This window comes from Poecilia reticulata, chromosome 17 (genome assembly GCF_904066995.2).
Source record: "Poecilia reticulata chromosome 17, P_reticulata-male-v2, whole genome shotgun sequence".
Classification (NCBI taxonomy): Eukaryota; Metazoa; Chordata; class Actinopteri; order Cyprinodontiformes; family Poeciliidae; genus Poecilia; species Poecilia reticulata.
Genome location: NC_088846.1, coordinates 3,967,561 through 3,995,172, shown reverse-complemented (window position 1 = coordinate 3,995,172; position 27,612 = coordinate 3,967,561). Strand labels below are relative to the sequence as shown.

The 27,612-nt window shown below is 39.6% G+C and overlaps 2 protein-coding genes across 4 annotated transcripts; one reads left to right on the top strand and one right to left on the bottom strand.

Moving 5' to 3' along the window:
- Positions 1 to 1,682: 1,682 nt before the first annotated feature.
- Positions 1,683 to 12,019, top strand: LOC103479112 (uncharacterized). Of its 3 annotated transcripts, none has more exons than XM_081598055.1 (12): positions 1,683 to 1,803; positions 1,899 to 1,986; positions 2,302 to 2,387; positions 2,841 to 2,931; positions 3,118 to 3,550; positions 3,692 to 3,764; positions 4,425 to 4,491; positions 10,302 to 10,449; positions 10,577 to 10,637; positions 10,719 to 10,849; positions 10,960 to 11,049; positions 11,883 to 12,019. In XM_081598055.1, exons 1-12 carry the CDS (start codon positions 1,755 to 1,757, stop codon positions 11,901 to 11,903), a joined length of 1,338 nt encoding a protein of 445 aa, XP_081454181.1. In that variant the 5' UTR covers positions 1,683 to 1,754; the 3' UTR covers positions 11,904 to 12,019. The 3 variants fall into 3 exon arrangements, with proteins under 3 accessions (XP_081454181.1, XP_081454180.1, XP_081454182.1); XM_081598054.1 differs by having other exon boundaries at positions 1,685 to 1,803; positions 2,838 to 2,931; XM_081598056.1 differs by having other exon boundaries at positions 1,685 to 1,814; positions 2,838 to 2,931.
- On the bottom strand, positions 11,591 to 27,564 carry znf644a (zinc finger protein 644a). The gene is made up of 6 exons (XM_008433360.3): positions 27,279 to 27,564; positions 20,142 to 22,557; positions 18,369 to 18,959; positions 15,472 to 15,597; positions 14,053 to 14,155; positions 11,591 to 13,040 (listed from the first exon to the last, which is right to left on the bottom strand). The coding sequence occupies exons 2-6, from the start codon at positions 22,552 to 22,554 to the stop codon at positions 12,845 to 12,847; spliced, it is 3,429 nt and encodes a 1,142-aa protein (XP_008431582.1). The 5' UTR covers positions 22,555 to 22,557; positions 27,279 to 27,564; the 3' UTR covers positions 11,591 to 12,844.
- Between the last annotated feature and the right edge of the window lie 48 nt (positions 27,565 to 27,612).

Sequence of the window (27,612 nt, the reverse complement as noted above, 5' to 3'; positions counted from 1 at the left end):
ATTGGGTTGTGGACAGAATAGAACATTTGCTCTTTACTGAAATATGCATGCAAACTATTTTGGCCCCTAAACCTCTTGTGTTGCCGTGGTTTAAATGCATTCATCTATTGACGTAAAAGCTTTTTATCTAATTTTTCAAAAAGTTTTTTATACATTTCTCTAAACTGTCACAATGTTGTCTGCTAATGGCGGAGAAATGACACAGTTGCAGGGAAACTTCATCTGTCGTCATTGGTGGCTACTCTAAGTGGCCTGAGCACTTATGGCAGGCTCTGGTGCGGAAAGCTAGTTTTAGCTTAGCAAAGAGAAGGGGGGAGGGTGTGAACAGTGTGTAGGAGAGTGATTGACAGCGCTAAGACCTTCCTCCTGGCTCTGATTGGTTGTTTGTGGCAGGTCTATTTCTGAAGACAACTAAGAGTTGGCAGAACACCTTTTTTTCACAGATTTGTGTCTCAACATTAACAGTTTTAAACAAATGTGAAAAAAAATGTAAGTTGTGTAATGCAGCTTTAAGTTTCCTCTCACTCGTGAATCCAGGTGGTCATATCTGCATCTTGACCTTGCAATTTTAATTATCCACAACTGACTTAGAGTTATTACAGCATTCCTTATTTGTGTCACAAGACAAAAGATCAGTGTCAGTTTTCCTTATTTCTCCTTCAGGACTTTTCTTAGAAGGCCCTCTGCATTTCCTGTCTAATCTGTAGACATCAGGGCCACTCAGGACTGTGCTTTCAGTGTTGCTTAGAAACCGTGAAAAATGTTATAGTGGCCTCAGCACCTAGTAAGAAAAATCCTCCACTATGAAACATTCAGAAGTTAAGTGATATGGCAAAACAACTTGCTTTTCTTGGCCTCAAGTTTATCACATCGTTTTTCTCCAACCTTTACCAACAAATTCACTCATCCATATTTTCTTACAATGTCGCGATGAGTCCCAACAGACTAGATGGTTCTAAACCTGGTTAGGATTTTACTGGAATGAAGGGATCAGCAGTGTATGGGATCTCATGAGTCCTGTTAAAGTGGAACAGTAGCATCGGTGTGGCCTACGCAGACATTTCAGATTACCTTTCTGAGAAAGAAGTCATTATTTACCTGTCCTTGAAAGACCCCAGGTTGGAATCAAATATGAATGCATGTCCAAATCAAACCGGTTAGGATTTAGTTCACATTTCCAGATGAAAGTAATTAACTGTTTACAAAGCTAGTCAGAATCCTCATTAGTATATTAACTTAAGGTTCAAATACATCATTTATTATACCCTTCCTTTTCAGGGTGGAATAATGAATTATGGCAATAGTTTTAATTACTTTCTCTCATCCATTGATAGACCTAAACACACCTCCCTATTAATATTTTTGATAAAGGACAAGTTTAAGAGAAACCACATACTTTATAAACAGTCACTAAATTAAATGTCTGTCCTGAAGAGTCTCATTTGTCAAAGTACCGTTTGGCTCTTTTGACTGCTGTCTCCCCCAACACCACTATTACTAACCTATTCCCTTTTAGAACTGTAAATGGGTACATCTTTCTTACATATTTTTTTTACATTTTCATATATAATATGCTGGTGTTTTTTTTTTTTCTTGTTTTGTGGAACAGTTTGTTGTGCCTTATTATTCTATTCTATTCTATTCTATTCTATTCTATTCTATTCTATTCTTCTTGTGGTTGGATTTGTATTAGAAATGTCACCTGGCGTTTAGTCTGAGGTCACTCCACAACCGCCAGCACAGATTGTCTGGTTATGATTTGCACGGCGCAGAATCAAGCTTGGGTTTTGCAGCCACCTGTCGGTGACTATGCCGTATAACAACAGTTTGTTAGCGAGCGAGACTTATTTCATAGACACCCTTTTCTGATATAACACACCGACAATTTATTTTTACAGGAATAATGAGACGCATGCAGAAAAATCCGTTTGAACCCGTTAGGTTTCCACCACCAGCGTTGGGGTTCAAACCGGCTCCAGCTCCAAGGTTTGCAAACTATTAGCTCTGTTCAGTCTTCTGGGATTTGTTTAGCTAACGTGCTAATGGGTGCGCGCTTTCTTTTCCTGTAAACACTGGCCTTTTCTTTCCAGCCCCCAGAATTTTTTTACTTGATATCAGTGCTGGGTGCTTGTTGTAAGGCTCAGAATAAACGTTTCTCCTTAACCATTTTTGTTCTTTTGTTTTGGTGTACAGCTAAATCAAAACTAGCCGCGCTAGCTTAGCTTCCGTCCCTATTTCTGTTAGGTTATTTCTGCCTAGCACCCTGAGGCTCAGTCTTATGTATTTACTGTCCTTTTCCAGAGTCCCCCAGCATTTTATAGAAGCTATGAAGCGAATTTCAGGAACACCTGACATGGCTTCCAAGACCCAGCCCCAAAACGTTGAAGGTAATTCTTGGTACATTCACTCTTTCCGGTCATTAGGGTAGGACTAAACTAAACATTATCATGGCTGTTGTCTCATATATTGAGAAATTATTATTTTGAAGTAAATTCAAATGCATACAAATTTTAACATTTAAAAGATTTAGGACACCCAGCCTAGGCTATTCAAAATATAAGGTTGGGGGGTAACAATAAGACATAAAGGAGAAAATAAAAAAAATTCCCATAAGGCAACACCTCTTATGATTTTTTAAATAATAAAGTGAAATGTCAATTTACTCATTTAATTTCTTTTTAATGCAAAAGTGTTCATATATTTTTGAAGACAGTAATTCACAGCATGAAAAGCAGCCTCAATCTCATTGTTAGCTTTGCAGCAGGACTAGAAAAGAAGTGACACATGACAGTTTTTATAGAATAGCTTTTTTTTAAGGTTTGTTTTGCATTTTGCAGCAGATGCTTCTGTTGACAAATGGAAATCCTCCTTCCAGCCGATTGATAAACAGAATGAGAAATCTGAGGACAAAAGTTCAAGTTCTGAAACGAGGTGAGGAGAACAGCACTCATTCAAATTGTGTTGAATGTTTTTCCAAGGCGAGTCTTCTGTGCTTCAATCGTTGCATCAGAGCATCCATTTTGTTTCTGTTGCTGAAGCCTTTTCCATTCACCTGGTGGTTAAAATTCGGTTGCTCCTAGAAGCTACTCTCACAGTTTCTCCTCCTGTCACTCGTAGGACTGAGCTTTATGACCCCAACAACCCTCTGTCGTCAGATTCTGAGCCTGAAATGCCACAGCTGCCCCTTGCTGTTCAGGACAGCAGCCAGAGATGCAAGCGCCCGTCTCCAGATAGAGACGCCAGGCGCTGGGAGTCGTCAACGGCGGCGAACCGTCCACTTGAAAGACGGACGGTTCCACAGACAGCCAGACCCACAGACAGCCGAGATCTGAGTCCAGGGCACGTTCTGGCTAAAAGCCGGGCTTACAGCCCAGACAGTAAACTACTGGACCGTCCGGGTTATGAATTCCCAACTGGACACTTGGAGGCAAGAATCCATAGTCCTGACAGACTGAGTCATGGCTCTTCCTCCCAGGCTATCCCCGAGTCCTTCAGGGGACTGAGGACCAACGGAGGGGAGAGAAAACCTCTTCCTGATTATCCAAGAGAGGTAGCGCTCAACGTTTTCTAAAAGTTTCACAGAGCGTGTTTTTTTTTTTTCGGGATCTTTTTTTAAATGTAAACATGTATTCTTATCTTAAAGAGTGTGTGTTTCATGCTGTAATAACACGTTGGTCTTTTCTCTCTGTAGATGACCGCCCCCCTCAGGGTGTCTCCATCTCGGTTAAAGCGAGACCATCAACAGCTGGGATATGTAGAAAGAGGTGAACGCGTTAGCTCTTTGCACATGAGTCCAAAAATAATTATATGAAAAATAAAGCTGATATGATTAGAATCAATTTTTGAAATAATCAACTAGTTTGTTAATCAATTAATCGCTACAGACTCAAAAAAGGCCATTTGCTCAAAGAACAACGCAGATCAGCAATTCAGCCTAAACAGAAAAATGTTTACATTTTGCATTTAAGATAAAAAAAATCTTATTCTGCAAGTGCCGGAGTTTCAGCCTATCACAGTTCATTCTGTAAAAGACAATATCTCTTATTTAGCGCCTATAGATATCCAATTATCAGTTGATCCAAAATGAATCATTACACTGTGTTGATGTTAAGTCAAGCAGAAATACCATGTTGATGTTAGAAGGATTTATTTGGCAGCAGATGCAGTTTTTATTACAAATGAGTAATAGTTCACTAAAAAAATGCTGTTGTTGCATTTTAGACAAAATATGTTTTGATTTTCCTTTTCATAAAAGGGAATAAATTGTTTGCGTTGTTTGATGAAAAACATCGGAATATGTTAATCTTTTTACCTGATTCTCACAATAATTAAATAACTACTAAAATAATTAATTGCATCCTTCATGAAAAAAACTTTATTGCTTGTAATGACTTTTTGTGTTTGCATGTGATGTGTCTGAACAGGACTGGACCAAGAAGCAGCGCCTCCGAAGCTCATGAGGACTAAAGAGGAAAATGCTAAACTAAACAAGTAAGCACCAGGCAGGTTCATGTCATCATTGAAGCTGTTTGCTCTAAAACTACCGTATTTTCCGCACTATTAGGTGCACCTAAAAACCTTCGATTTCCTCAAAAGCCGACAGTGCGCCTTATAATCCGGTGTGCCTTATATATGGACCAATATTGAGCCACAACAGGTCTAGCAACTATGGTAAGCAGCCACCGACTTCATTTTGCCCGTAGAAGAAGAAGCGCGCGGTGCATGCTGGGATAGTTGTCATAATTCTGGTTTGTTAATAAAGTTTTACTGACCTATCTACCTACCGACCTGATAATCAGGTCGTCTGCAGATCATTTAGCATCACGTTCTCCACGAACATGCTGTGCGCGAATGGAGAAGGGTGACCATTGTCCGGCCATGCCCCGGCCCAGTAGCGGAAAGCTCTGCTCGCCGACCGAGGGGGGGGGGTGGGGCGGGGAAGAGAGGCAGAGACTGCGGTGGCAGCATGTCGGTTGGTGTGTGTTACCCAGAAAGCAGTTGGGCACAATATCGCAACACCAACACTGTGAGTGAAACAATGACTGGGGCAACCTACTATATAAGGTACTCGGGGACCACTTCTTTATTATTACACATCCACATTTGTACGGGACGGGTGGCAACCCTAACTGTAGCGTCTTTCTATGCGCCTTATAATGCGGTGTGCCTTATATATGAAAAAAGTTTTGAAATAGGTCATTCATTGAAGGTGCGCCTTATAATCCGGTGCGCCTTATAGCGCGGAAAACACAGTACCCAAAACACAAAATTTCCACAAAAAAAACTACCACAAACCTCCATTCATCTGATTGGGATATCATGTGTTAGACCTACAAAGGTTTGCCTTTAACCAGGATCTGTTGGAAAAAATGGTAAATATCTACCATAAGAATTTTGTTGTCATTTCTAAAGAGTTGCTGTCTTATTTCTATTTTTATGTTGGGGAAATAAAGAAAAATGCGAAACTTAGAAATAGAAAAAAGAAAAGATGCATTTTCTTCTGAGATGTTATTAGTGGAAATTTGTGTTCTTTTTAAAGTGTTTTCAATCTAAAGACAAAAAATAGATCTAAAAATTTTGATTTCTGTTGTGCATCCATGGCAAAAAAAACCCAAAACCCCCCAGATCTTTATGGAAGGTCCAAAGAACCATTTGTGGCTCTGCAGCCTGAGGTTGCAGACCCCTGGTCTGTTATGCTGGAGTTGAAGAAGCTTAATGGTTTAGATTTTGTTCTTTTCACAAATTAAGTGTTCTGTTTGTTTGCTCCAGTTGCAGGTCAGTTTTGCACATCGATAGATTTGAGATTTTCCTCCTTGGTCTTTATGAAATAGCTGAGGGAAAACATCTTGAATTCTCAACTGGTTTTAGTTCTGGACTTTAACTAGGCCATTTAAACACTTGGAGGTGGTGATGGAAATTATTGTTCTGCTCAAAAGCAGACCACTACCCTTTCATCCTGGATCTGTCCATAAACCCTCCCTAAGCATTCTGCCACACACAGCCTGTTTCTATGTGGACCAAAAAGTTCTAGTTTGGTCTCTTCTGACCAGAACACCTCCAGAAACAGAACAGCTGGCTGAGAAAAAGTGCTGAGATTAGGTTGCATTCAGATGAGAGTCCCTAATCAGATTACTCTGGACGTGTAGTGGATTTTATTTAAAGGTTTCAGTGCTTTGTAAAGTTTGCATGGATCCGTTTTTACATTTTCTTCCACAATACAAGAGGTTTTATGTTGTTTAGACATGAGTTCTTATTTTACTCCATGAACAGACCTATTTTGAAAAACTAGAAAGAATAGATGATTATTTGATTGCTGAAGCCTCTGTCTGCCAGCAACCTTGATTGTAACAAACAGGAAATAACGCTCCAACGCATTGCTGTTTGCACATTCATCCCTATAGCTTTAAGTGCCTCCTTCCTGGAGTTCATTCTCTTTTTTGTCTCTGACTTTTCCCACATTGGATTCTCCAGTTCCCTGCAGGAATGTGGCCTATCGGAGCATTTGGACTTCCCTGCTGTTAACTGTGTATTAAATGAGAACAATAAAACAGGAAAGTGATACAAACTTATCACTGTGGTTGTATCAGTCTGGCATCATCCAAAGGTTGTTTTCCCGCTCATTCCAAAACCTACAAAGAAAAAAGATGAGAAAAAATAACAGATTTTTATTCTTTAAAGCAGTGGTACCCAAACTACGGCCCGCGGGCCGGATCCAGCCTGCCTCCACATTTGGTCCAGCTCCCTGAACAATACCAGAGAGCATTCAGATTTTTTTTTCATTCACCGTATTTTCTGGACTATGAGCCGTTTATATGTGGATTTTTCTTCAACCACCAGGGGGTTGGTGGCTCCAATGATTCACTTCCTTTATAAGGAAGTGAATCATTGGAAGTCTCGGTTACTTGCGCGCCAACACTGAGTCCACAAGCAAGAAAATGAGTAAGAAACAGATCAGATGTCTTTGGAAAGTTTCTTTGCAAAGAGGAAAAGGCCCAGAGAAAAGACAGGAGAATGGATTTATCCCAGACCGGTAGGTGAGTCCCACATTACAAGCCCGCTCTGCGTGACATGTGGCGACCAAGCTTTAAGCTGTTTTGCCACATAGAGACCAAGCACTCTGTGCTCAAGCAACACAGCTCGGGTGTCATTGTCTCTCATCACTTTCAGATGGGACCGTCTCGTTGCCGAAAAACAAGCTCAGGGCTCCCGTTAGTCATTATCGTGAATTAAAATTTTCACGAAAGCAAAATGTTCATTTTTGTGGCGCTTCTGTATATTATTTTGAAGGGATATATAAACGTTACCATAGCGACCAGAGTCAGAGTGTTTGTGGAGTGGTCAAGAGGAGAGGAGTAGAGCTTGTGAGTCTTAAGTCTGGTTTAGACGGCAAAAATTGAGAATTGTCGGCCGATTCTCCAAACCTCGGTGACCACAGAGCTGATAAAAGTACAACAGGTTCGATCGGTTCGTGTTCAGCCACAAGGCAGGAACCGATTCCAGTCACGAACATCCCGATTCCAGAGGATAATCCAGTAAAACCCCCCAACATTGCGGGAATTTAGAATAACCAAACACTGATGACGATGCAGAAGCAATAGTGATAGTTTGTGGAGTCATTTTAAGAAATAAAAGACGTAACAAAAAGAAAGGGCTGTGGATAAAAAACGACGGGAGCAGCCGCTCTATTTGCTGCACTATGATTTGGAGGTGAATATGTTTTTTCATAGTTAACATTTTTAACTGAATAAACATAATAATGACCTTTAGATTTAATAATAAACATTTCCACATATCTCCGTTATCCACCGGACTCTCAGTTGTGCGATATGTCAGTTTGGGATTCCCCTCTGTTCTTAACGTCACTGCACTTTTTGATTGGCTACCCGTCACATTCAACAGGTTGTGTTGTAGTTCGGTCGTTCCCAATCAGGGAAAACCCCACAGGCTGTGATAAAAGGGCCAAGACAACCCAAATAGGGCATATTCAGTATTTAGTGGGAACACCAACATGCAGAAGCCTTATCCGACTGTTCATCTCCCCCCCAGCCCCCAAGTCCAAATTTCCAAGTCTTGACCGGTCCGCGGTAATAAAAAGGTTGGGGACCACTGATTTAGCACATGCTAGTAGCAACACGAAGGATCAGTACTTTTACTGTTACAGTTACCGTTCGGAAACTACCGTAATAAGTTCTTTTAAATCTAATCTTGGCAACTTTTTCTTTTTCAACCGTAATAAATGTGATATTCAATTGACCTGTTATGACTCAAATTTTGGGTGTCGGCCCCCCTCTGCAGCTGCTGCATCGTTGTGGAAAACCTGGAGTGGCAGAGATATCTGCAGCTTATATGTGTATGTTTACTGGTTTAAAAAAAAAAAAAAAAAACTTTGAGGTTGTGGCTTATATGGCTCATAGTTCGGAAAATACGGACTATAATCCTTCCTGGATTTTTTCTGTGAAGAACCCAGAGAGGGTTATTTGGTTATTATTTATTTCATTAATAATGTTATTGTTTATTTCCTGACTTTTGTTCTGTGAAGAACCCAGAGAATGTTATTTGATTGTGCTTTCTGGAAAACAATATATTTTTACATTTAGGCACTCCTGCAATCGTCACACTTTTCTGTTACAAACTGACTCCGGCCCCCGACCAGAGAAGGAAAACGTTGTGTGGCCCTCACAGGAAAAAGTTAATATTATGTTTAATTCCTAATCAAAAACATACTTTTAATAACTGTTTGAGAAATCCCTTAATCTCCATGGCAGCCATTCAGCTGTGCAAAATGCCTGCGTGGACCTAGCTCCACCTTTGAGTCGCAGCTCCTCTCTGAGCCGCAGTTTCCAAGCTTCATGCCCTCCCGCATGACTCCCACACTTGGCTCCTTCAGACTAGCCCGCAGCCATTAGCAAACACCTGCTGGGCTCATTATACAAAGCTACTTCCCAGTGTAACACTGTAACACTGGTAAAAACGCTGTTAAAGGATTAATAGAGGAGTCATTTTGTGATGACCTGAAGTAAGAGTTTCAGAAAGAGCAGGAGTTTTTAAAGAGACAGAAGCCCAAATTCAAGGTATTAAATAACAAGGTGAAATTTTAATATATACAGCTTTTTTTTCCCTCTAGCAACTGAAGTTAACTTAATTCATTGCACTATAAAATGGCAATATATGCCTAGAAAATACTGCCCCTTTAAATAGCTAAATTTTTGTTACTTTCCATATTAATCACAGACTATACCTTGACATTAAGTAAGACGGAGTAGAAATGAGAAATGCTGCTACCTGCAAGTGGGATTAGAATCAGTTAACCCTGAATGCTCAGGAGGAGGAGCATTCAGGGTGAGGTGGGAGGTTTTCCCTTTAGACCAGTGGTCCCCAAACTACGGCCCGCCTCCACATTTGGTCCGGCCCCCTGAACAATACCAGAGAGCATTCAGATTTCTTTTCATATATTGTATTTTCCGGTATATATGTGGATTTTTCTTTTTCTTTATATGTGGATTTTTCCCCAGGAAAAATAGCAGGAAGTGTGCCCTGTAAACTGTGGGTGTTTTGTTTTGCATGGCGCATTGCTGCCATCTGTTGGACTTTTAGGGAACTGCTTGACTTTTATGTTATTTAATCAGTACGGTTGTTTGCTAGCGGTAGAGCAGATGAACATACGTGTTTGTTATGAACGGTTGAATTCTTCGAAGCCTGTAAGTAGCAGCTTATACTTCAAAACAAGCCTTTATGTTAACATATGAGGAATTAATATGTTAGTTACTTTCCCTCAATGGAATATATACTAGTCAGTCCCAGTGACCGTTTCACTAACGGTTTTTGCCCATGTGCTTTCTGGGTAAAAATCAATCGAGAAACGTGAACCCCCCCCGAACAGTTTCATCCTTCAACCCTCCTCCCCCCTCTCAACAATTTCTGGCAGCGCATGTGATAAACGTGTAACACATTTTCTGTTACAAACTGACCCCCCACAAGAGAAGGGAAAAGTTATGTGGCCCTCAGGAAAAAGTTTGGGGACCACTGCTTTAGACCGTCAGTTCCCAAAACCACACACTCGGAACAAACCTCGTACTCTGAGCCCCCGCACAAAAGCTTGCTGGGTCCAGTGGGTCCAGTCTCTTAAGACCACAGGAGAGTTAAACCCCAATGGGTCTGACTGTTTTTATTATTTATTTTTTGCGAAACATTTTCATTAAACTTACAATTATGCATTAGTGCCAGAATTTGCTGATTTTTACCTGAATTTCTGTGAGGAACTGTGTTGGGGATACCCTGCTGGTTTAACATGTGTGTTCCAGGTGTCCCATCACCTGTGACCTCTGTGACGTAGAGCTGTCCAACGCTCAGGAGCTGGAGGAACATCTGGACAGCCGAACCCACTGGGACACTCTGGAGCACATCCAGCGCAGCAGCAGCTACGACGATATGGCAATAGCATTTCTACAGGTGAGAAAACATCCATGGTTAAACAAAATCTGATTAGTCATGTTAAATAACCATAGTTTTGAAATATCTGTTTTAAATAAAAATAAAAACAAAATCTGATTAGTAGGAGGTATTTTTCTCCCAATAGGAAATTATGGTGTACAAAAGCCAGCACTGTAGCCGAGCGGTAGAGGAAGAAGCACTTCCAGGTAAACATGTTACTGCTGTCAGGAATGAGACCTGGCCGGCCCGCTCTTACTCCAGCTGGTTGTGGTTGTCGGCGTCCCCAGGTCTGCAGGAGAACCACCACATGACGAAGGTGGAAATGCTTCACTGTGCGGCCTGTAAGGTTCACGTGTCCACATCTGCAGCCGAAGTGCAGGCCCACGTCTCCTCACTGGAACACCTGACCAACACCAAGGTGAGGCTGCTGACTGACTGACCAGCCCCTGCCGACACATCCAGCAACACCATCAGGTTTCAACGTCTCCAAGATTTTCCATTGGCTGATTATTTTGTTTCCCCCATCAGGGGTTTGAAGTTCAGCAGAGACTTTCCTGCCTCAGCAAAGCAGAAGCCATGCTTAAGAAGCTGCAGCCGCAGTTTGAACTCTTCCTGAAGGTATTTAGACCAGCCCAGCTTATTAGAGGGGCAGAATTGAAAATATTTATAAAATATATGTAAAATTGACTTTTGAGTTTTACCTTAGGTTACATTATTACTCCCTTATCAAAAAAATACCGGGAGTGTTGCCTTGATTCTTTCATATATGTTTGAGAAATTCTTCAATCTCCATGGCAACCATTCAGCTGTGCAAAACGCCCAGGCAGACGTAGCTCCGCCTTCAAGGTGCAGCTCCTCAGAGCTGAAGTTTCCAGGCTTCTGCCTCACAGAGCAGCCCTCCCCATTATACACACACAGTTGTGTTTTCGTGTCTTGTGGGGACTTAACATTGACTTGCATTCATTTTCTACAGCCTAACCCGAACCGTAACATCACATACCAAACCCCTAATCCAAAGACGGTATTTCCCCTCATGGGGGACCAAGAAAATGTCCCCATAAGGAGCTCTGGTCCCCACAGGCCCACATTGTAGACAGAAACAGGCCCACAAAAGGATATAAAAACCTAGCACACATGATTGCACACACAATCTGAAAAATTTAGTTTTTAGATTGTAATTTATTTTTTACCCTGGAGTAAAAATAATAAACTTCTTAATTTATAAGTCTTTAATAATATACAGTAGATCTCCTTAGCCTCAACATTGCAAAGTGTGAGAACAGAAATGCTTTACGGGATAAAAGAATAAGTCGGAAGTACGTTTCAGTTTATTCAGCTGTGATGAAACTTGGCAGCTTTTTTGAAGGGTCCTGTATGGATCACAGACACATAATGATGTTCATGTCATCAGTACTGTACTAAATCTAACAACTGAACTGCTGTTGTTTCAGGGAGCCTGCCCGTTTGAATGAAATCACTCCATGGTTAAGGATCTCCTTAGCTGAAGAACACTCAACTCGACAGAATGTCAAACCATCAATATCACTTCCACATGTCATAATCTCAATAAAATACTGTCATTTTTCTACATTTTCTTTATTTATTCATAACAGAAATGATTAGAAAAAGTCAGTTTTCCTGTTTTTTTTTTATTATTTAGAACAACACAAATGTTTACGCATTGTATCTGTGATATAGTACATTTCAAATTAAATTATTTCAAAACAGTATATTGAAACATTAAATATAGGTAACATGAACGAAGGACATGAACTGCGTGGTTTGTGCGCATTAGGGCGTTTTTTTTCTCACCTACTTTCAGATTTTACTGTATTTAGTTAAAAACAATGCAGTTACTGAAATTTTATAAAACACTATTCGTATTATAAAAGGTTGCAGACTTTTTTTCTCTTTTTTTTTTTTTTTTGCACTTGAAGTAAAAAAAAAAAAGTGTCATCGCTCTAAACTCTGGCCTGATAAGAGTGTGTTGACTGGGTCGTGTGTTGACTGGGTTGTGTTGCGATGCGAAAAAGAAAAACGTGTTTTCTAAGAGGACCGCTCCCGGATCTGGACTAAAACGGACTAAAACCATGAAAAGTCTGAGGTATAAGTTGTCTTCTTTAGAAATGGATCCAATACTACATTACTGCATAAAATAATAAGAGTCTTATCCATTTGGAATTTAATTCCTCATAAATGGACCATGTAAAAAGAGACGAAGGTAACAATATTCCAAAATAATATTTTCTCATCTGTCCAAAATGTTCAAACAGGCGCAATGTCTAAAACATTGGGGCTGCGTTGTCCTTTTGGCCATTATTTCATTGACTTTAAAAACAAAAGTAAGTGAACAAACATCCAATGTACACGTACATACAATCTAGTGAAATCTAGAAAAAGGTCCCCTTTGGCCTCATGAGGCAACATTGGCGACCGGCGAACAGCCGTCTTCGTCCGTCTTCAGGGTGGGGGGGTTTGTGGACAGCGAGGTGACCTCAGCCATGCCGAGCCCAGTGCGAGGGACACCAGTGTTCATAATGTGTCTCTGTAAATGTTTGATCCAGTCCTCCTGGACTGACAGCGGACCCTGGAAGACGAGGTCACAGAACCTTTGGAGAGGAACATAAGGCAGTCGGTGAATTCTTCTTTACTCCAGGAAAACAGCTTAACGTCCAAGAGCATGGAGAGTTGAGGTCATTGTAGATGGCAAACAAAAGAGAAGTAGATTTCTCCTCTAAAATAACTAAAACATTTTTAGCTTAATCTGAGTTTTTCTAGAAAAAACAAGTATATTTCTGAGCTTCAGAAGTTGAACATCTGCTAGAAAAACTCAAATCGCAAGATCTCAGAAATTTTCTACAAAAAAACCCAGATATTTCTGAACTACAAAATGACGCTACAAAAATCTATTCTAGAAAAACTAAAGTTATGAACTCCGAAAGTTGAAAATGTGCAAAACAAGAAAATTTTGAGATCTCAGAAATCACCTAAAAAAATATACTTACGAGTTCCAAGAGTCAAAAATGTGTTAGAACAAACCTCTGAAATATTTAGACTAATCTCAGAAATTTCCTAGAAAAAAGGGGACATTTGCTTTAAAAAACAAGAACACTGAGATCTATGAAATTTTCAACAAAAACGTATATTTCAAAAGTTGAAAACTTGCTAGAAAAACTCAAATCATGAGATCGAAGAAATCTTCTTAATTAATAAAATAAAATAAAATTCTGAGCTCCAAAAGTTTGCTACAAAAACTTGGAAATTTTGAGATATCAGAATTTTTCAAGAAAATAAGGAAATGTTGAGGTCAGAAATTCTCTAGAAAAAAAAAATATATTCCTGAGCTAAAAATCTGCTAGATTTTAAGATGCTAGATTTTAAGCTCAGAAATTTTGAGCTCAATCTCAGGAATTTCACTTAAAAATTTCCAAAGTTTTGCGTTTCCAAAGTCCAAAATCTTCAACTTTTGAAAAATTTCTGAGCTTAATCTAGCTAATTTTTGACTTTTGGAGCTCAGAAATTATTTACGGAGTTTTTTGTTGTTTTTTTTCCTTTTCCATTAACAATGGCCCCAATATGCCGTCATACAGCAGAGCTTTTGAAAAGGCAGAACAAACTTGCCTGCAGGTGAGCCTGTACATCTCCTCTGGACTCTGGGCTAAGGGCAGTGTCTTCTTCTTCAAACCGGGCCTTGAACGCGTCCTGACCGCTTTACACTGAATTGCTGCAAGACAAGAATTCCAGTTAAACCCACAGAGTGATGGGTCAGATTACAGCGCAGCCTTGCTATGAATGAACACTATAACAATCAGTCGATGGTGGAGCTTTGATGCACACATTTCACACATTGTTTGCTCACACATCTCTGTCTGGATCTGAGCTCCTGCTTCCTTGTTTGAGGAAAATTAATATAGTGTCACCTTTCTACAACAATGGCCTCAGCCATTTTTATTTATATTTTTTGCAAGTGATTTTGGCACACACAAAAAAATCACCTTGTTCTTTCTAAAAGATGTTATAGGCAAAGCCCCCCACACTTTTAGCAAAAAATGTTATTACTTTAAGAAGGTGATGATATGCACTATTGTGATTGCTTAATCTGCTCCTCTGGGTTTTTGGCAGAAATGTGATGCCATTTAAATCTTCTATTAAGAACATTTACTTAAACTTTGTTTAAAGTTAGACAGTCATGCCCAATCTTTGGGTGGCTACTCGCAGGTTGTTCATAACCCTGCTGCTGGGCTTCACGTCGAGTCAACTTAAGTTGCCTCAGTTGTTGTCACACCACTTCTAGTCTGGCTAGACTGGTTCTCTTTTACTTTAGAGTTTTGTAACATCCTGGTTCTGACTTCAAGAAGACATTCTTCACAGAACCTTTAAAACTGTATGTCTCTGGGGCAATTTCATCTATAAAACATGGCTGTGTCATGTCAGATTGAAAAATGAAGGTAAAAAAAAGTCTGAACCGTGGAGCTCTCTCCTACTGGATTAAAAGTGAACTCTGTTCTCCAGTTCCACAAAATTTTTTTTGTTTAGCGCTTCTGCTAACTTTAGCGACTGAGGTTTTTCCAAGTTAAACAAATAATTTCTAAAGTGCCAACTTGCTTGGCTGTTCTGTAAACTTTCAGTTGAAAAGAGTTTTACATCTGTGTTGGTGAGAATTCTTCAAGGGTCATAGTCTTTCAAAGGAAGATATACCTTGAATTGAGGTTAGCGCTTTAATGTAAGGTTCAGCTAAATGTCACAATGGTGTAGCACTTAAGCATTGGCGGAACTAATGTTTCTGATTAGCGTTTTAGGATCCACCACTGCTGTTTTCTAAAAACATTTTTTTAAAACAACTAAAAGTATTTAAAAACTGATATTGCTGAGTTTGTGGTGTATGCTATCTTTAAACATTGTTGGGGTGAGGCAGTATGGATCAAATACAGATACATTCAAAATACATTCAAAATGTGCAAAGATGACTTATTGTGTGAGGTGGGCACACAGTAAGTTAGTTAGAAATGTAAATGAAGTCATGTTTAAAGCTGAACTTACTGGTCCCTTCCAGTAAGGCAATCTGTTGTCTTTTTGCAAAAGCCCGAAGGTGATTGGACAGGCTAACTCCACTGTGGAAAGTTGCATTACAGTGGATGCACACTTTCCTATTGAATTCACCCTTTTCTGTAAAAAGGCACAAATGACAAGCAAAACATTGTTGAACATTTTTAAAACATGGTTTGTGGAGGTTTCCATCTCATTCTACTACTTTATGCTGACGATGCCGTACTGTAGTGTAGTAGAAAATAAGTTCAATTTATTGGTTTAAGAAAGAAAAGACAAAATCATCAGTATTCAACACTTTACAACACTTTATGATTTAAAAGTGAAATTATAGTCCATTTGTTGGTTCTCCATGGCCACTGTAGGGAGGGAATTGAAATGGTTATGAGCAGTGAACATCTGGTATAGTCAAAGGGAATCAAGTCAAAAGTGGATGTCTGACACTTAAAGCTGTGGCACATAACTTTTATTTTTTTTTATATTTGCTAAATCTGTCACTAATTTGTGTGAGACAAATAATCTGTAAAAAAAAAAAAAAAAAAAAAAAACAGCTCCTCTGCCTTCCCCATGTGTTAACTTCATAAATACTTCGCTTGGTCAGACACGACCAATCACAGCCAGGAGGAGGGTCTTAGCACTGTCAATCATGTTTGTGTAAGCACTGCTCACACACTATGCCTTGCTCTCTGTTACTATACAGCTAGTTCATCAAACCACAACCTGCCATGAATGCTAAGGCTAATTAGCATGGCCACTAGTGGCGGTGGAGAAACAGTTTTCTTGGAACGGTGAGTTGTTTCTCTGCCATTAATACACATTCAGAAGCAAGTACATGAAGTGATTGACAGCGGTAAGCCCCTCACTCTCTCTCCGATTGGTTGTTGGAGGAGGAGCTAGATTTTTTTTCACAGTTTATCTGTCTCATATCGTCACAAAATACTGATAGCTTTAACAAATATGTAAAAAATTTTTTTTTATAAAAGTTACATACCTCAGCTTCAATCCCTCTCAATTCAAAAATATTAATAGCAGTTCATACAAACACTTTTAAGGACAGTTAAAGTGTTATTGCCTTTGACTGGACGGTTGCCTGTAGAACAGTGCATGTTTATTGAAAAAAAAGGTGCCTGGCTTCAGGATCATTTGTTAAGGAAAACTTGGCAAACAAGTCTAAATTCTCCAAATCCTCTTTTACTTTTGTTTATTCTTTACCGTCTCTGGTAAATTTAATGTAGTGGTTTTCCTTTGACAGCCTGATAGATTTGACCCGAGATCAGACTGAAAGCCTGGAGAAAAAAAAAGAAAATAGAAAAAGATTCAAACTTCTTCCCTCGGTTCCTCAGCAACCAGCACAGCCGCTAACAAGCACCGGTTTGGTTGAATAAAGGGCGGTGTGTATTTCATCTGCGGTGCCCACTTCAGTGGGCAGTGATGCATGAGAATCACTGGAAACAAGCCATCTGCTATTTAACAGTGCTTTTAATTTGAAATCCACCACACTAAAATTGACCATTTCAATGTGTGTGTTTTTTTTGTCTGTCTGTCTGCGACAGTAACAGCTCTGGAGGCTAACTCCTCTGGTCAGTGGAGAACCTGGTCTGTGTCCTTGCAGACCTCCAAGCATTTGATGCAGTTGTTACATAAGCTGAACATTTTCCCACTGCTGGTCTGATTAAATGAAATGACCTGCAGTAGAGTCGTCTGCATTTCTGGTAGAACACAGAGGTTATAGTGTTTGAACTTGATTTAATTTGTTTTTACATTTTTCAAATTTCTGTCTCCAACTTTCTGTATTGTATTAGACTTGAATAAACAATAAACAATCGAGCTTGAGATATCTGGAATAATTCTGAGCATTCTTGATTTGTTTGGGGCAAATTGTAACGTCACAACTGAATGTAAAAGTTATTTTATATTCTGTTTTCAGGTTTGAAAAAAAGAAAGAAAAAAAGATCAGTTTACAACTTCCAGGTGGTGTAATATAACCTCTCCCTTCCCCCAGCTAAAGCGGGTCAGACTAATAAAGAAATCATGCTAGTAAATTTGTTTTTTGTTGTTTCAAATGTTGAGAATTTTTGTTGTTTTATGAATCTTTGTGCTATTTTCTATTTAGACGGTTCCATATAAAGACATATTGATCTGATTTTTCCCCTTTGTGAACATGACACTTTAACATACGTGGTGATCAGAGCTCCTCTGTGCCTCTCTGACCTGCTTCAGCCTTATGTTTCACCACAGGCCCTAAGATCAGCTTCTGGTGGCTAAAACTAGGCTGAAGCTCCAAAACTACAAAAACAAGCTGCCATTACATATTAAACAGGCTTCAAGTCTCTCTTAAAAACACTAATTTCAGTGGCTTTTGAAGAGTAACATGATTTGTTTCAGTTTCTATTTTACTACAGACTGTGGTACATTTCATTTAGCTTTCATTGTTTTCTTTTATTTGTGTCTTTGATCTATTTCGGTATTGTAACAGCGCTTTGGCTACACGTTCTTTTAAATGTGCCTTGTGAATAACAAGGCGCATTACCTGTATTGCGCTAAGAGATTTTACTCTCTTTAACCCATTGGGTTATCTGCTAATGGAGAGCAGATGAAAATTAGCAGTCTTGCTAAAGTCAGCAAATTTACATCACATGTTACTAATATCCATTAATGTGCATGTGCTTTTTAAATAAATACATTTTGATTGGAATATAAAGATGTTTTGATCCCATTCTGATGATCAGTGCTCAGGAAACTGCTCCTTTATGTTGATGACGCCTTACTTCAACAAAAATAATCAATGGTGGTAATATCGCTAACAAATCTTTTCTTCTACAATAATACATTTTGAATAAGAATAAATTCATTTTCCCTCTAACCCATTTACTTCTGTTTGAGTTACTTACCACCAGGTACTGAGTTTGGCAGTGAAGATACAACTTTTGATCCTGAACATTCCTCAGGATTCGACGAAACTGGTAAACCGTTTCTTGACATCTGAGAGGATCCCTTTTGTCTTGCATCTTCCTGACACTTCCTCTTTTTCAGGATCCCAATCAAGGCGGTCGTGCCTGAGAGGGACGTCTTAACATCCAGCTTTTCTAGTTGCCCGCTTTCAGATTTGCCCTCCGCTAAAGAAAAGGGGATCAGTGGTTTGGCATCAGTGCAATGGTTTGGAACAGAGTGACTTTTTGGGAATCCCATCTGAGAAGAGGCGAAGCGATTGACGATGGGCAGCTTTGGCAAAGCACCGTACTGGAAATGGTTTCGTCTTTTTCCCAGAATCTGAAAGGCCCGCTGGCACTCCTTCTTGTCGCGCATCAGCTCACGGAGTAAAATTAACGGGGATTTGGTCTTTGTAGAAAAGTTCCTTCCGAGCTTTTTCAGATGACCTCGTATGTGGTTGGACTGTCCAGTTCTGTTGTCAAATGAGTCCCCACATAATGGACAAGAGTGAATGGTCCTCACAGTTTCGGAATCTGAATCTTCCTGTAGTGCTGTAGGGAGAAAAGAAGGCAAATGTGAAAACATTATCTTAATGTTGTGGCTTGGATACTACTACTAGCATGTGCTAAGAATAGAAATTTAGCATTTATTACAGATACACTATAACAAAGTAATACTTTGACTATGACATGTGGGTTCTAGGTAACTTTCTGGAGAGAAAAATGGCTGTGCTAGCTAGAGAAAGCCTTAATGATTCCACAAAAACACAATGTCTTCTTCAGACCCCAGTTGAATCCAGTCTCGTATTGACTGATGGTAGAATTATTCATTGGCTTTTCCACCTGCACCACCAAGACAACTTTGAATATTGTCTCTAATCATTAATCATGGCTCATCATAGATAGCATAACCAATCTATGATGACAGTCCAAGACGGTGGAATTTCTTCATTACAGTTACTCCATAAGCTGGAAAGAAATGCATGAAATAATTTAGTACAAACTCTTTGGCCTGCGTAGAAAACTAAACAAATGGTGACCAGGGATGCTGTAGAGGCGCAGGGGCAAAGCATAGCCCACATGAAGCAATTGGGGGCCGCGTTGAGGACAGGTTCGAATCCCTGCCTGGTGACATTTGCCGCATGTCTTTCACCTCTTTCATCACCCACTTTCCTTTCTGAACGCTTTCAAATAAAGGCCACTGCACTCAATAAAACCTTTAAAAATATGTGACCAAGGACATTCATCGCACATCCAAATGCAGGAATAAAACATAACCACAAAAACTGAACTTTATTTTTTTACAGGAAATGATGATGTCACGTCACTTTTTGCTGTTGGACATGCTAGCTGCTCCCAACAGAACTGGGTTTTGGTAAAGCATAAGATTCATTTATTCTCAGGGTAAGACCCCAACATTCTTGACTGACCAGCTGGAGGTAAGTCAAGAAATAAACGCAGCAAAATTCTCTTTTTTCTTTTAATTTAAACAAGTTTATCACTAGCTTTCACATGAAAGTACACCTTGTTAGCAGCAAATTATTGCAAAATTCCACTAAATTTGAAATCAAATCATCCTTCTTTGCCTTTTCGCTCAATACATTCTTCCTCTCTTCTCACTGTGTCTCTTACTGCTGCTCAGTGTGGTTATTTCCCATTTACTTGTTTAACATTGTTACAACAAACTGTTTGACTTCATATTTTTTTATTTAATAAAAAGACATGCACAAATACCTTTTTTCAGTCGCCGTAATGTTGAATTCTTCCGCCGGATTCGTGGTCTTTTGTCCTGATAACCCACCTCTTGTGGAGACCCACCATGCTGTGAATCGTAGCTCACTCTAACCCTGTGAAGATGTCCACGCACATGATTGGACAGTCCAATTCCTGACTCAAAAACAGCAGGGCAGTACGGACACTTCTTAGTGTCCATTTCTGCCTCTGACAAATCGTCTGAGGGTGATTCCCCCAATGGGATTTGGTGGGCCTCGAATGTTTCTTGAAATACTTCGGTTTCAATGCATTCTTCTTTGATTTCAACCTCATTCTGTTCCTGTTCTTCAGTCTTGATTTTCTCAAACAGCTTTTTCGACGCCTGTAGAGCACCTCTCATGGACATCCTCCTACTGTATGTGTATATTATGTGTTTCTTTTCTTTTTTGATCACATCGCTAAAATGATTACCATTGGCTTCGGACTCTTTGACCGGGAAAATGTCATTTTCATCATGGTCTGACACATCTTCTGAGCTAACCTTCTTAGGACTAGGCGAAGGTTTTGGTAAAATGAAACATGAGTCTTGGTCGGAGGTGTTGCGATATGGGGTGGACATTTTTCGTTTAGACTGAGACTTTTTGACTGGTGAGTGCTCCAGGTTAAAGTTAGGACTATGTTGTGGTCCAGCAGGCTCTTCAACCTTGACCGACGTCATTTCTTGTGACTCGTCACAACAGTCTTTGTCCTTTTTGGAATCATAATCATTTGTGCTAGAGTTATTGCTTTCATCCCTTTGCTCGTCGCCCGTCATTCTATGGTTCTGACGAGACAAGAGAACGTTAATCGATTTGTCAAGCTTTGATTCTGTCAACTGAGACTTGGGATCTCGCTTAAACTTGCTATTTTTGAACAGGTCAGAAATTCCACCGGACTCGTCGGGTACGTCTTCAACTGATATTTTTGACGTAAACTCTGCATCTTCGAATTGAGTTTTACGCCCAGGTGACTTGCGTTCCCTGGATTGTTGTGCATTTGTCTCCTCTTTCTGTGCTCTTGTGTATTCCTCAAAAGACATTTGATGACGAAGGATTAAGTGATTCACAAAAACTTGCTTGCCAAAAGCTTTATAGGAACAAATTTCGCAAGGGTACATATCATTATCATCCCTCCGCACTCTTTTTCTAACTCTAATAACTGTGTGGTGCATAACGCTATGTCTCCTAAGATCGTGGTCAGTCACGGTTCTGTAACTGCATTTGTCACATTTAAACCTTCTTTTGTCTTTTTCATGAGTTTTTGCGTGCTGAACAAAAGAGTCTGGGCAGCTTGTACCGAATGGACACTGAGGGCAGAATAACTTTGCGTCTTCTTTTTTCTTGTCAATTGCATCTCTTTCTTCTTCCATGAGCCTCGTTTTCTTCTCATGGGTGGACATGTGGTCAATTAGTGAATTGCTCTGTTTGAAACATTTGCCACATTCTCTGCATATAAAGGGCTTTGCTGGATAACTGGGAGGGTCATTGTGAGACTTCATATGATTAAACAAGCGATGCTCCTTCTTGAACACCAGATTACATTTTGAGCAAGGGAACGGCAATGGTCTCCCCTGTGAATGAGAATTCACTTTCAGCCGCCCTTTTAGTGTTGAATGTTTATCATTTATGTTATTCCCATGTGAACTTCTTGCAGGTGTTTTGTACAGAATTTGCTTAATGACCTTTACTGTTCCATTTGGGTACTTAGGTACTATATCTGCTGTAGATGACTGTGGCGTGGACAGCTTCTGTGGTTTAGTGATGTCTCTAACATGACCGGAGTCTACGTAGCCTTCAGCATCAGATGATTTCTCAGATGTTTTGGGGCTTAGATGCGGGTATAGATCTTCTGAAGGATCCACCATTACCACCATGTCCATCTTCCTCTTCCTTCTCCTTTGACTGTTGGCAAGACCAACTTCCTCTTTCGGCTCCTCTGCAGGGGAATCATTGTGGTTCTCCAAAAGAAACTGCATAAACTCTTTGTGAGGGTCCCAGTTGAGGTCACTGGCACTGCTGAAATCGTCCAATGAATTCTCTGCTGATTCTGTGTCGAATCCCCAAATTCCAGGACTGTCTATTTCCTGCACAGTCTTTAGCTGGGTGATGCTCTTTTCCTCGTCTTTTTCGGAGGTAATGCAGTGAAGTTCATGAGCTTGAGTAGCCTGGTGCAAAGAGGGTCCATTTGCCAAACCGATTGGAGACAACATATCCGAGCTGGACAGAACATCTAGGACATTGTTTTGATGCAAAGATGGCGTGTCAAAAGAATCGGTGCAAGAGGCCGAATCTTGTGCCATTGTCACAGGTTGCAGCAGCATGAGGGACTGAATTTCAGAATCAGCATCTTTTTCCTCTTCATCAACACCTGTCAGACATGACACCTCCATGGCCATGACCTGGAAGACAAAAGAAACGCTTATTCAGATTACAATAATAACAGGTAGATGAAATACATTTTTGAATTTCAGGTAAACTCATTAACATTTGCAAGCATACAAACAGAAACAAATCAGTCAGTTTTTTTTTATTAGAAATTAAAATTACAGTGGATCCCCACCTATTCGTGGTTCAGCATTAGCAGATTCACCTATCCATGGATTTTTTTTTATGGAGCGCAAGTTCAAATTATTAGTGGAAAATTTGCCTTTTGTAGAGTACCACTAAAATACTCAAAAGAAAATGCAGTTTAGGAAGCTAAAATCTCTATAAGCAATGCTACTTGATACTCTTCTGGTTGGCATTTACAAAGCAGCCAATATAGGGCTACTATTATTTTTTCTTGCCACATGACTGTGGACATTAGATGCTGCGGTAGTGCTAAGCTTATAAGATTGCATCTTATGGTGACATAAGACGCATAAATTGTCTTATGGTGACAATTTGAGCTTGTCATCAAAGCTCAAATGATCGGAAAACCCTTGGAGGTAGGAAGAGACCCCTGGGAAGACCCAGAACTCACTAGAGGCACTATATTTTCCATCTGACTTAAGAATAGCTTGGGATCCCCAAGAGTGAGCTGAAGAGTGTCCCCAGTAAGAGGGATGTCTGGGTTTCCCTCTTGGACCTGTTACCACATCCTGATCTTGGATAAGCAGAAGACTTATCAAAGTCTTCTGCTTGGATAAGACTTATCCAAGTCTTAGCCGTATTTTAACACAGCTAAAATACGGCTAAAAATAGCTAAAATTCTCGAGGTCCCCCTAGAAACTCTTATGACTGCCTATTTTAATGGTTCAAACAGAACATATACCATGATAGGGATTAACATAGACAGTGGAAGCAGTCTTAGCACTACCACAGAAGATGATATGGTGTTCCTAATCACTGCTCTTGGGGTACAGACAATCAGTGACAAGAAAAACAAATCATGCTTCTGGATTGGGTGCAAAATGCTGCATGGAAAATGTTGCTTTCCATGCAACATTTTGTTTTGAATAGTTGAGATATGCTCTACAAAACAATCCACCCGTGGGCAGGTTTCCGTGAACAATTTGGAGCCATATTCCAGAAAAATGTGCAGATACGTAAATTTGTGAATACTTGACCACGAATGGGCAGACGTTTACGGTAATTGATAACTTAATTTTGACAACACAAAAACAGAACCTGAAAGCATGCAATTGTGAGGCCAGGCCCACACAATGTAGGGTGATCGCATAAAGTCATATGGGTACTGGCAGTACCCTCTGCACCTTAAAGAAAATTCCTTGGACAAGAGGCACAATATGTCAGCTGTGAAAAATAGCTGAAAACACTGCAACCTTTTATCATACCTACCACTCTCGGCATAGAATCTTCCACTTAACTCAGAAAAGGAAAGAAAATTGCAAAGTGCACCGCAACATTTACAGCAGAAGGTTTGCTGCCATTGATGACCAGAGGTTTCAGGCTATGGAATGCTCAAGACTCTGTGGTCACCACCCAATGAGATCAAAACATTGATCTCATTGGGTGGTGAGATCAATGTTAGGTACATTAGTCTGTATCTAATGTGATGTAGGTACAGTCATTGTCATGGAATCTTTTGTCACCAAAGCTGTACATTGTCAAATGTGTTGCATACCATGTAGGAATTGGGGATGGTTGAAACTTGAAATAGTCATTCCAAGATCAGTTTTCAATGAGTTTAAACAAAAATAATCCGATGTTTACTAGGGCTCAACAATATAAGAAAACCATGCCATGATATTGGTAAATATTGTAATACAAATGAGTTGCAGTTAATCTACATTTTACACTGCTATCAATGCTATCAACTTTTCAAATAACAGCAAAATTTGTGTACTTTTTCCTAACGGGAGAAAATGGTTAAGTCTTTAGACGTTTTTATGTTAAGAAGAACTATGGATATACAGTATGCAGTGCTACATCTACCTTAAATGGAAAACTGAATTGTTTTCTCAGTTGTTATTGTGGAAAAGGCAAAAAGAATTCCTGCCTTGAATTCCTCTATTGCCCAAGAATGTGTTTTGTAGAACTTTGTAGAATGGTTATCAATCAATCTTGTAAAATAGTGCGTAGTGGTAGCGCAAGTCAAGGGCATTCCTGACCATAACACTGGCTAAGCAAGTCCATTGTCTGCAGACTGCTGGATACTATTCCAGAAAGGAACCAAAGGCAAACGTGCTCCCATTCAAAAGAAACAGAAATGTAGATAATAAAAAAAACAGCTGAGGAGTAAAAGCCTGTTACTAGTAACTGGTAATGAGCTGTTCCAGTTGTCCAAGTAGTCCTTTAAATGTCTTTAGGTGGTAGATATGACGTAATACCAAACATACTTCCAACAGCAGTGTGTCAAAGTTCCCACGTACCTTGGAAAAGGCAAGTCAATTCAAAAGTTCATTGTAGCTTTTACCACCAAGGATCAGTGACCATCCACAGTAGTTAAGAACCAGGGCGTTTGGGCTATGTCAATTTCTTGGATATGACATCCCATCTTAAGGACATGGAGAGTGTGATCCACACTCTACAGTAACACCCCAACCAAGTAGCAGCATCAGGAGCAAGTAGGACAGCTCTATCAAGTGACACACACTGCCACGGAATCTTGTGTCACCATAACTGCGCATTTCCTGATGTGATGTTGTTTTCCCTGGAGCTAATGGTATGCTTTTTATTGGGTGCAGGGAGGTCATTTGAGTGTGTTAGGGAGATGTTGCATTGTAGCCCATCTGGCTCATCATTGTACGTGAACTGAAATCTTCTCATTTGAAATTGGAAGCTTTTTAGTGACATTCGGCAATTAAGGAACGGAAATGAGTAATTCTAGTGTTAATACGTAAAATTTTGGTATGATTGTGGAAATTGTAAATTCTGTGTATGTTTTGCAACTTTAAAGGTGGAAGGTTCAAATAAACTCAAATATGACATTGATCAATAGCAAAAACAGCAGTAAATTTTTTGGGCAATTGAATACTTTAAGTGAAGATATGAAGGAACACAGTAAACATTTTATGATACAGTACCATTAACTGTTACCAGTGTCCAGTTTTTGTAATTGTGTTGCTGCTGTTTTAGTACATCTCGCTCTATGGTTGTATTATAGGGCTGTTCCTAGTGGGAGAGTAGTTCGAAAATTTAAAAGGATAAAATTAAGCGACATTAATGTGATTAGCTATGTGTTGAAAGTCTTGCGCTCTCTCACTCTCTAAGTTGAACCGCATACATGTTTCAATATATTGTAGAAGATCATTTTCTTTGATCTGTTGTTCCTCTGGTTATGAAAGTAGCTTGATAAGTTTTATTCTCATAGCAATATAGCTTTTAGAATAACAAGTGTTATTGTTTCCCAAACAAGTGACAATTAAGGATTATGTACTTTCCAATTTTGGATAAAGATTGAATTTTTTTAGTCAGGGCCAACCAGGATGAAAATTGCATGATTTCTTATTACTCTTTAGTCAAGACGATGCTATTATCAAATCAGTCACTAGAGTTAACTCCAAAGGTTTTAGGTTATGTAGCGCTAAAATTCATTCAAAATTCATCAGCGCTGATTTTTAAAATTTTGAGATATCAGTGATTGGCCAATACTTACATATGAAGTCAATCTCATCCACCTCTCCAAAGGTGTAAAATTTAACCACTGTCCTCTTCTGCTCTGCTGTGAGAAAAGTTTGACTGACAGACCAACCCGCCATCTCAGGTCGGTACATTTACAGTTAACAATATCCAATCTTACCAACTCAGCAACTTTCGTGCTATATTTAGCGACACTTCAGACAAAAAAAAAATTGGTATTGGCCAAAATCAGAATCAGCGACCGGTCAAAAAACTGCAATCGGTGCATCCCTAATGCTAACTGCGATAATCAATCAAGACTTAATTGTTATGAGTTCGCAATTTTGATGAAATTTTTTTTAACAATATTTTAGCTTTTAAGCTTTATGTATGTTTTCTGCATTTCTTTGTTTTAGTAAACATTTTGTTTTCAGACAAAAAAAACAAGTAACAAATAATCTTAATTTTTTTTAAAGTATATTTTTCATGCTGCTAAATAATGTTATTTCATCAAATCTGCTGTTATATGCAAGTCACCTATATGACGAATTAGTCTAATAACCATTTACAGCGTATAAAGCTAAATGCAAATCATAATTGAGTTCAATGGTTAATTGTGGCTGTTTATGAAACTACAAGGTCGAGGGAGTGAGAGCTCTAGGATATGAAGGGCAATAAAAGTGTCATACCAACTGAGTAGGGTTTTGGCAGATGAAGGTGTTTGTCACATTTACATGGCAGTACTGAATGTTCAAACCGATGGACATGGCAAAGGGCTTTTTATGAGGCGGTGGTGGATTTTGCAGAGCTGAAACTTTCAGTACAGGAGTTCAGTATCATGCTACCAACGAAAGCTGCGATGTATGACTAAATGTATCTACTTCCAGAATCAATCGGAGCTTTAACAGCTCTGTTTAGTTGCGGTATAAGAGCATTTCTTTGACAGTTGTGTCACGCTGTGTTGTTGGATGCTGCTTGCAGGAGCTGCAGACCATTCCATTAAGGCTGTTCCACACCAAAACCTATTCCTCAGGCTAAACTGAGGCTAATGACAATCATCCCCTCGATGGTTGCTAATGAAACACGGATAACACGATAATAAACAAACAAGCATTACCTCTGAGCGGCTTGGATGACAGCTGAAGACTACCGAAAGGCTGCATTTAACGATTTCTTACTTTCGTCTTCCATCTATTTCACAGTCGCCATTTTCCGTGGTGGTCTGGTGTGGGCCGGATCATTTCTTTTGTAAGGGTATCCATTCATCCAGTCAGATCTGCGACTACAGAAACACCAAGTTGCTCAAATAACCGAGTCAGATGGTGGGGCTACTTTATAAAAACGCCAAAGCCGACAAATTCCTTAGAGTTAGTGTCGTGGATAATTTCGTCACGTATTGTGACGCGGCGGCGCCATGCTCCCCCGAAAGACATCGTAATGGTTCAGTCCAG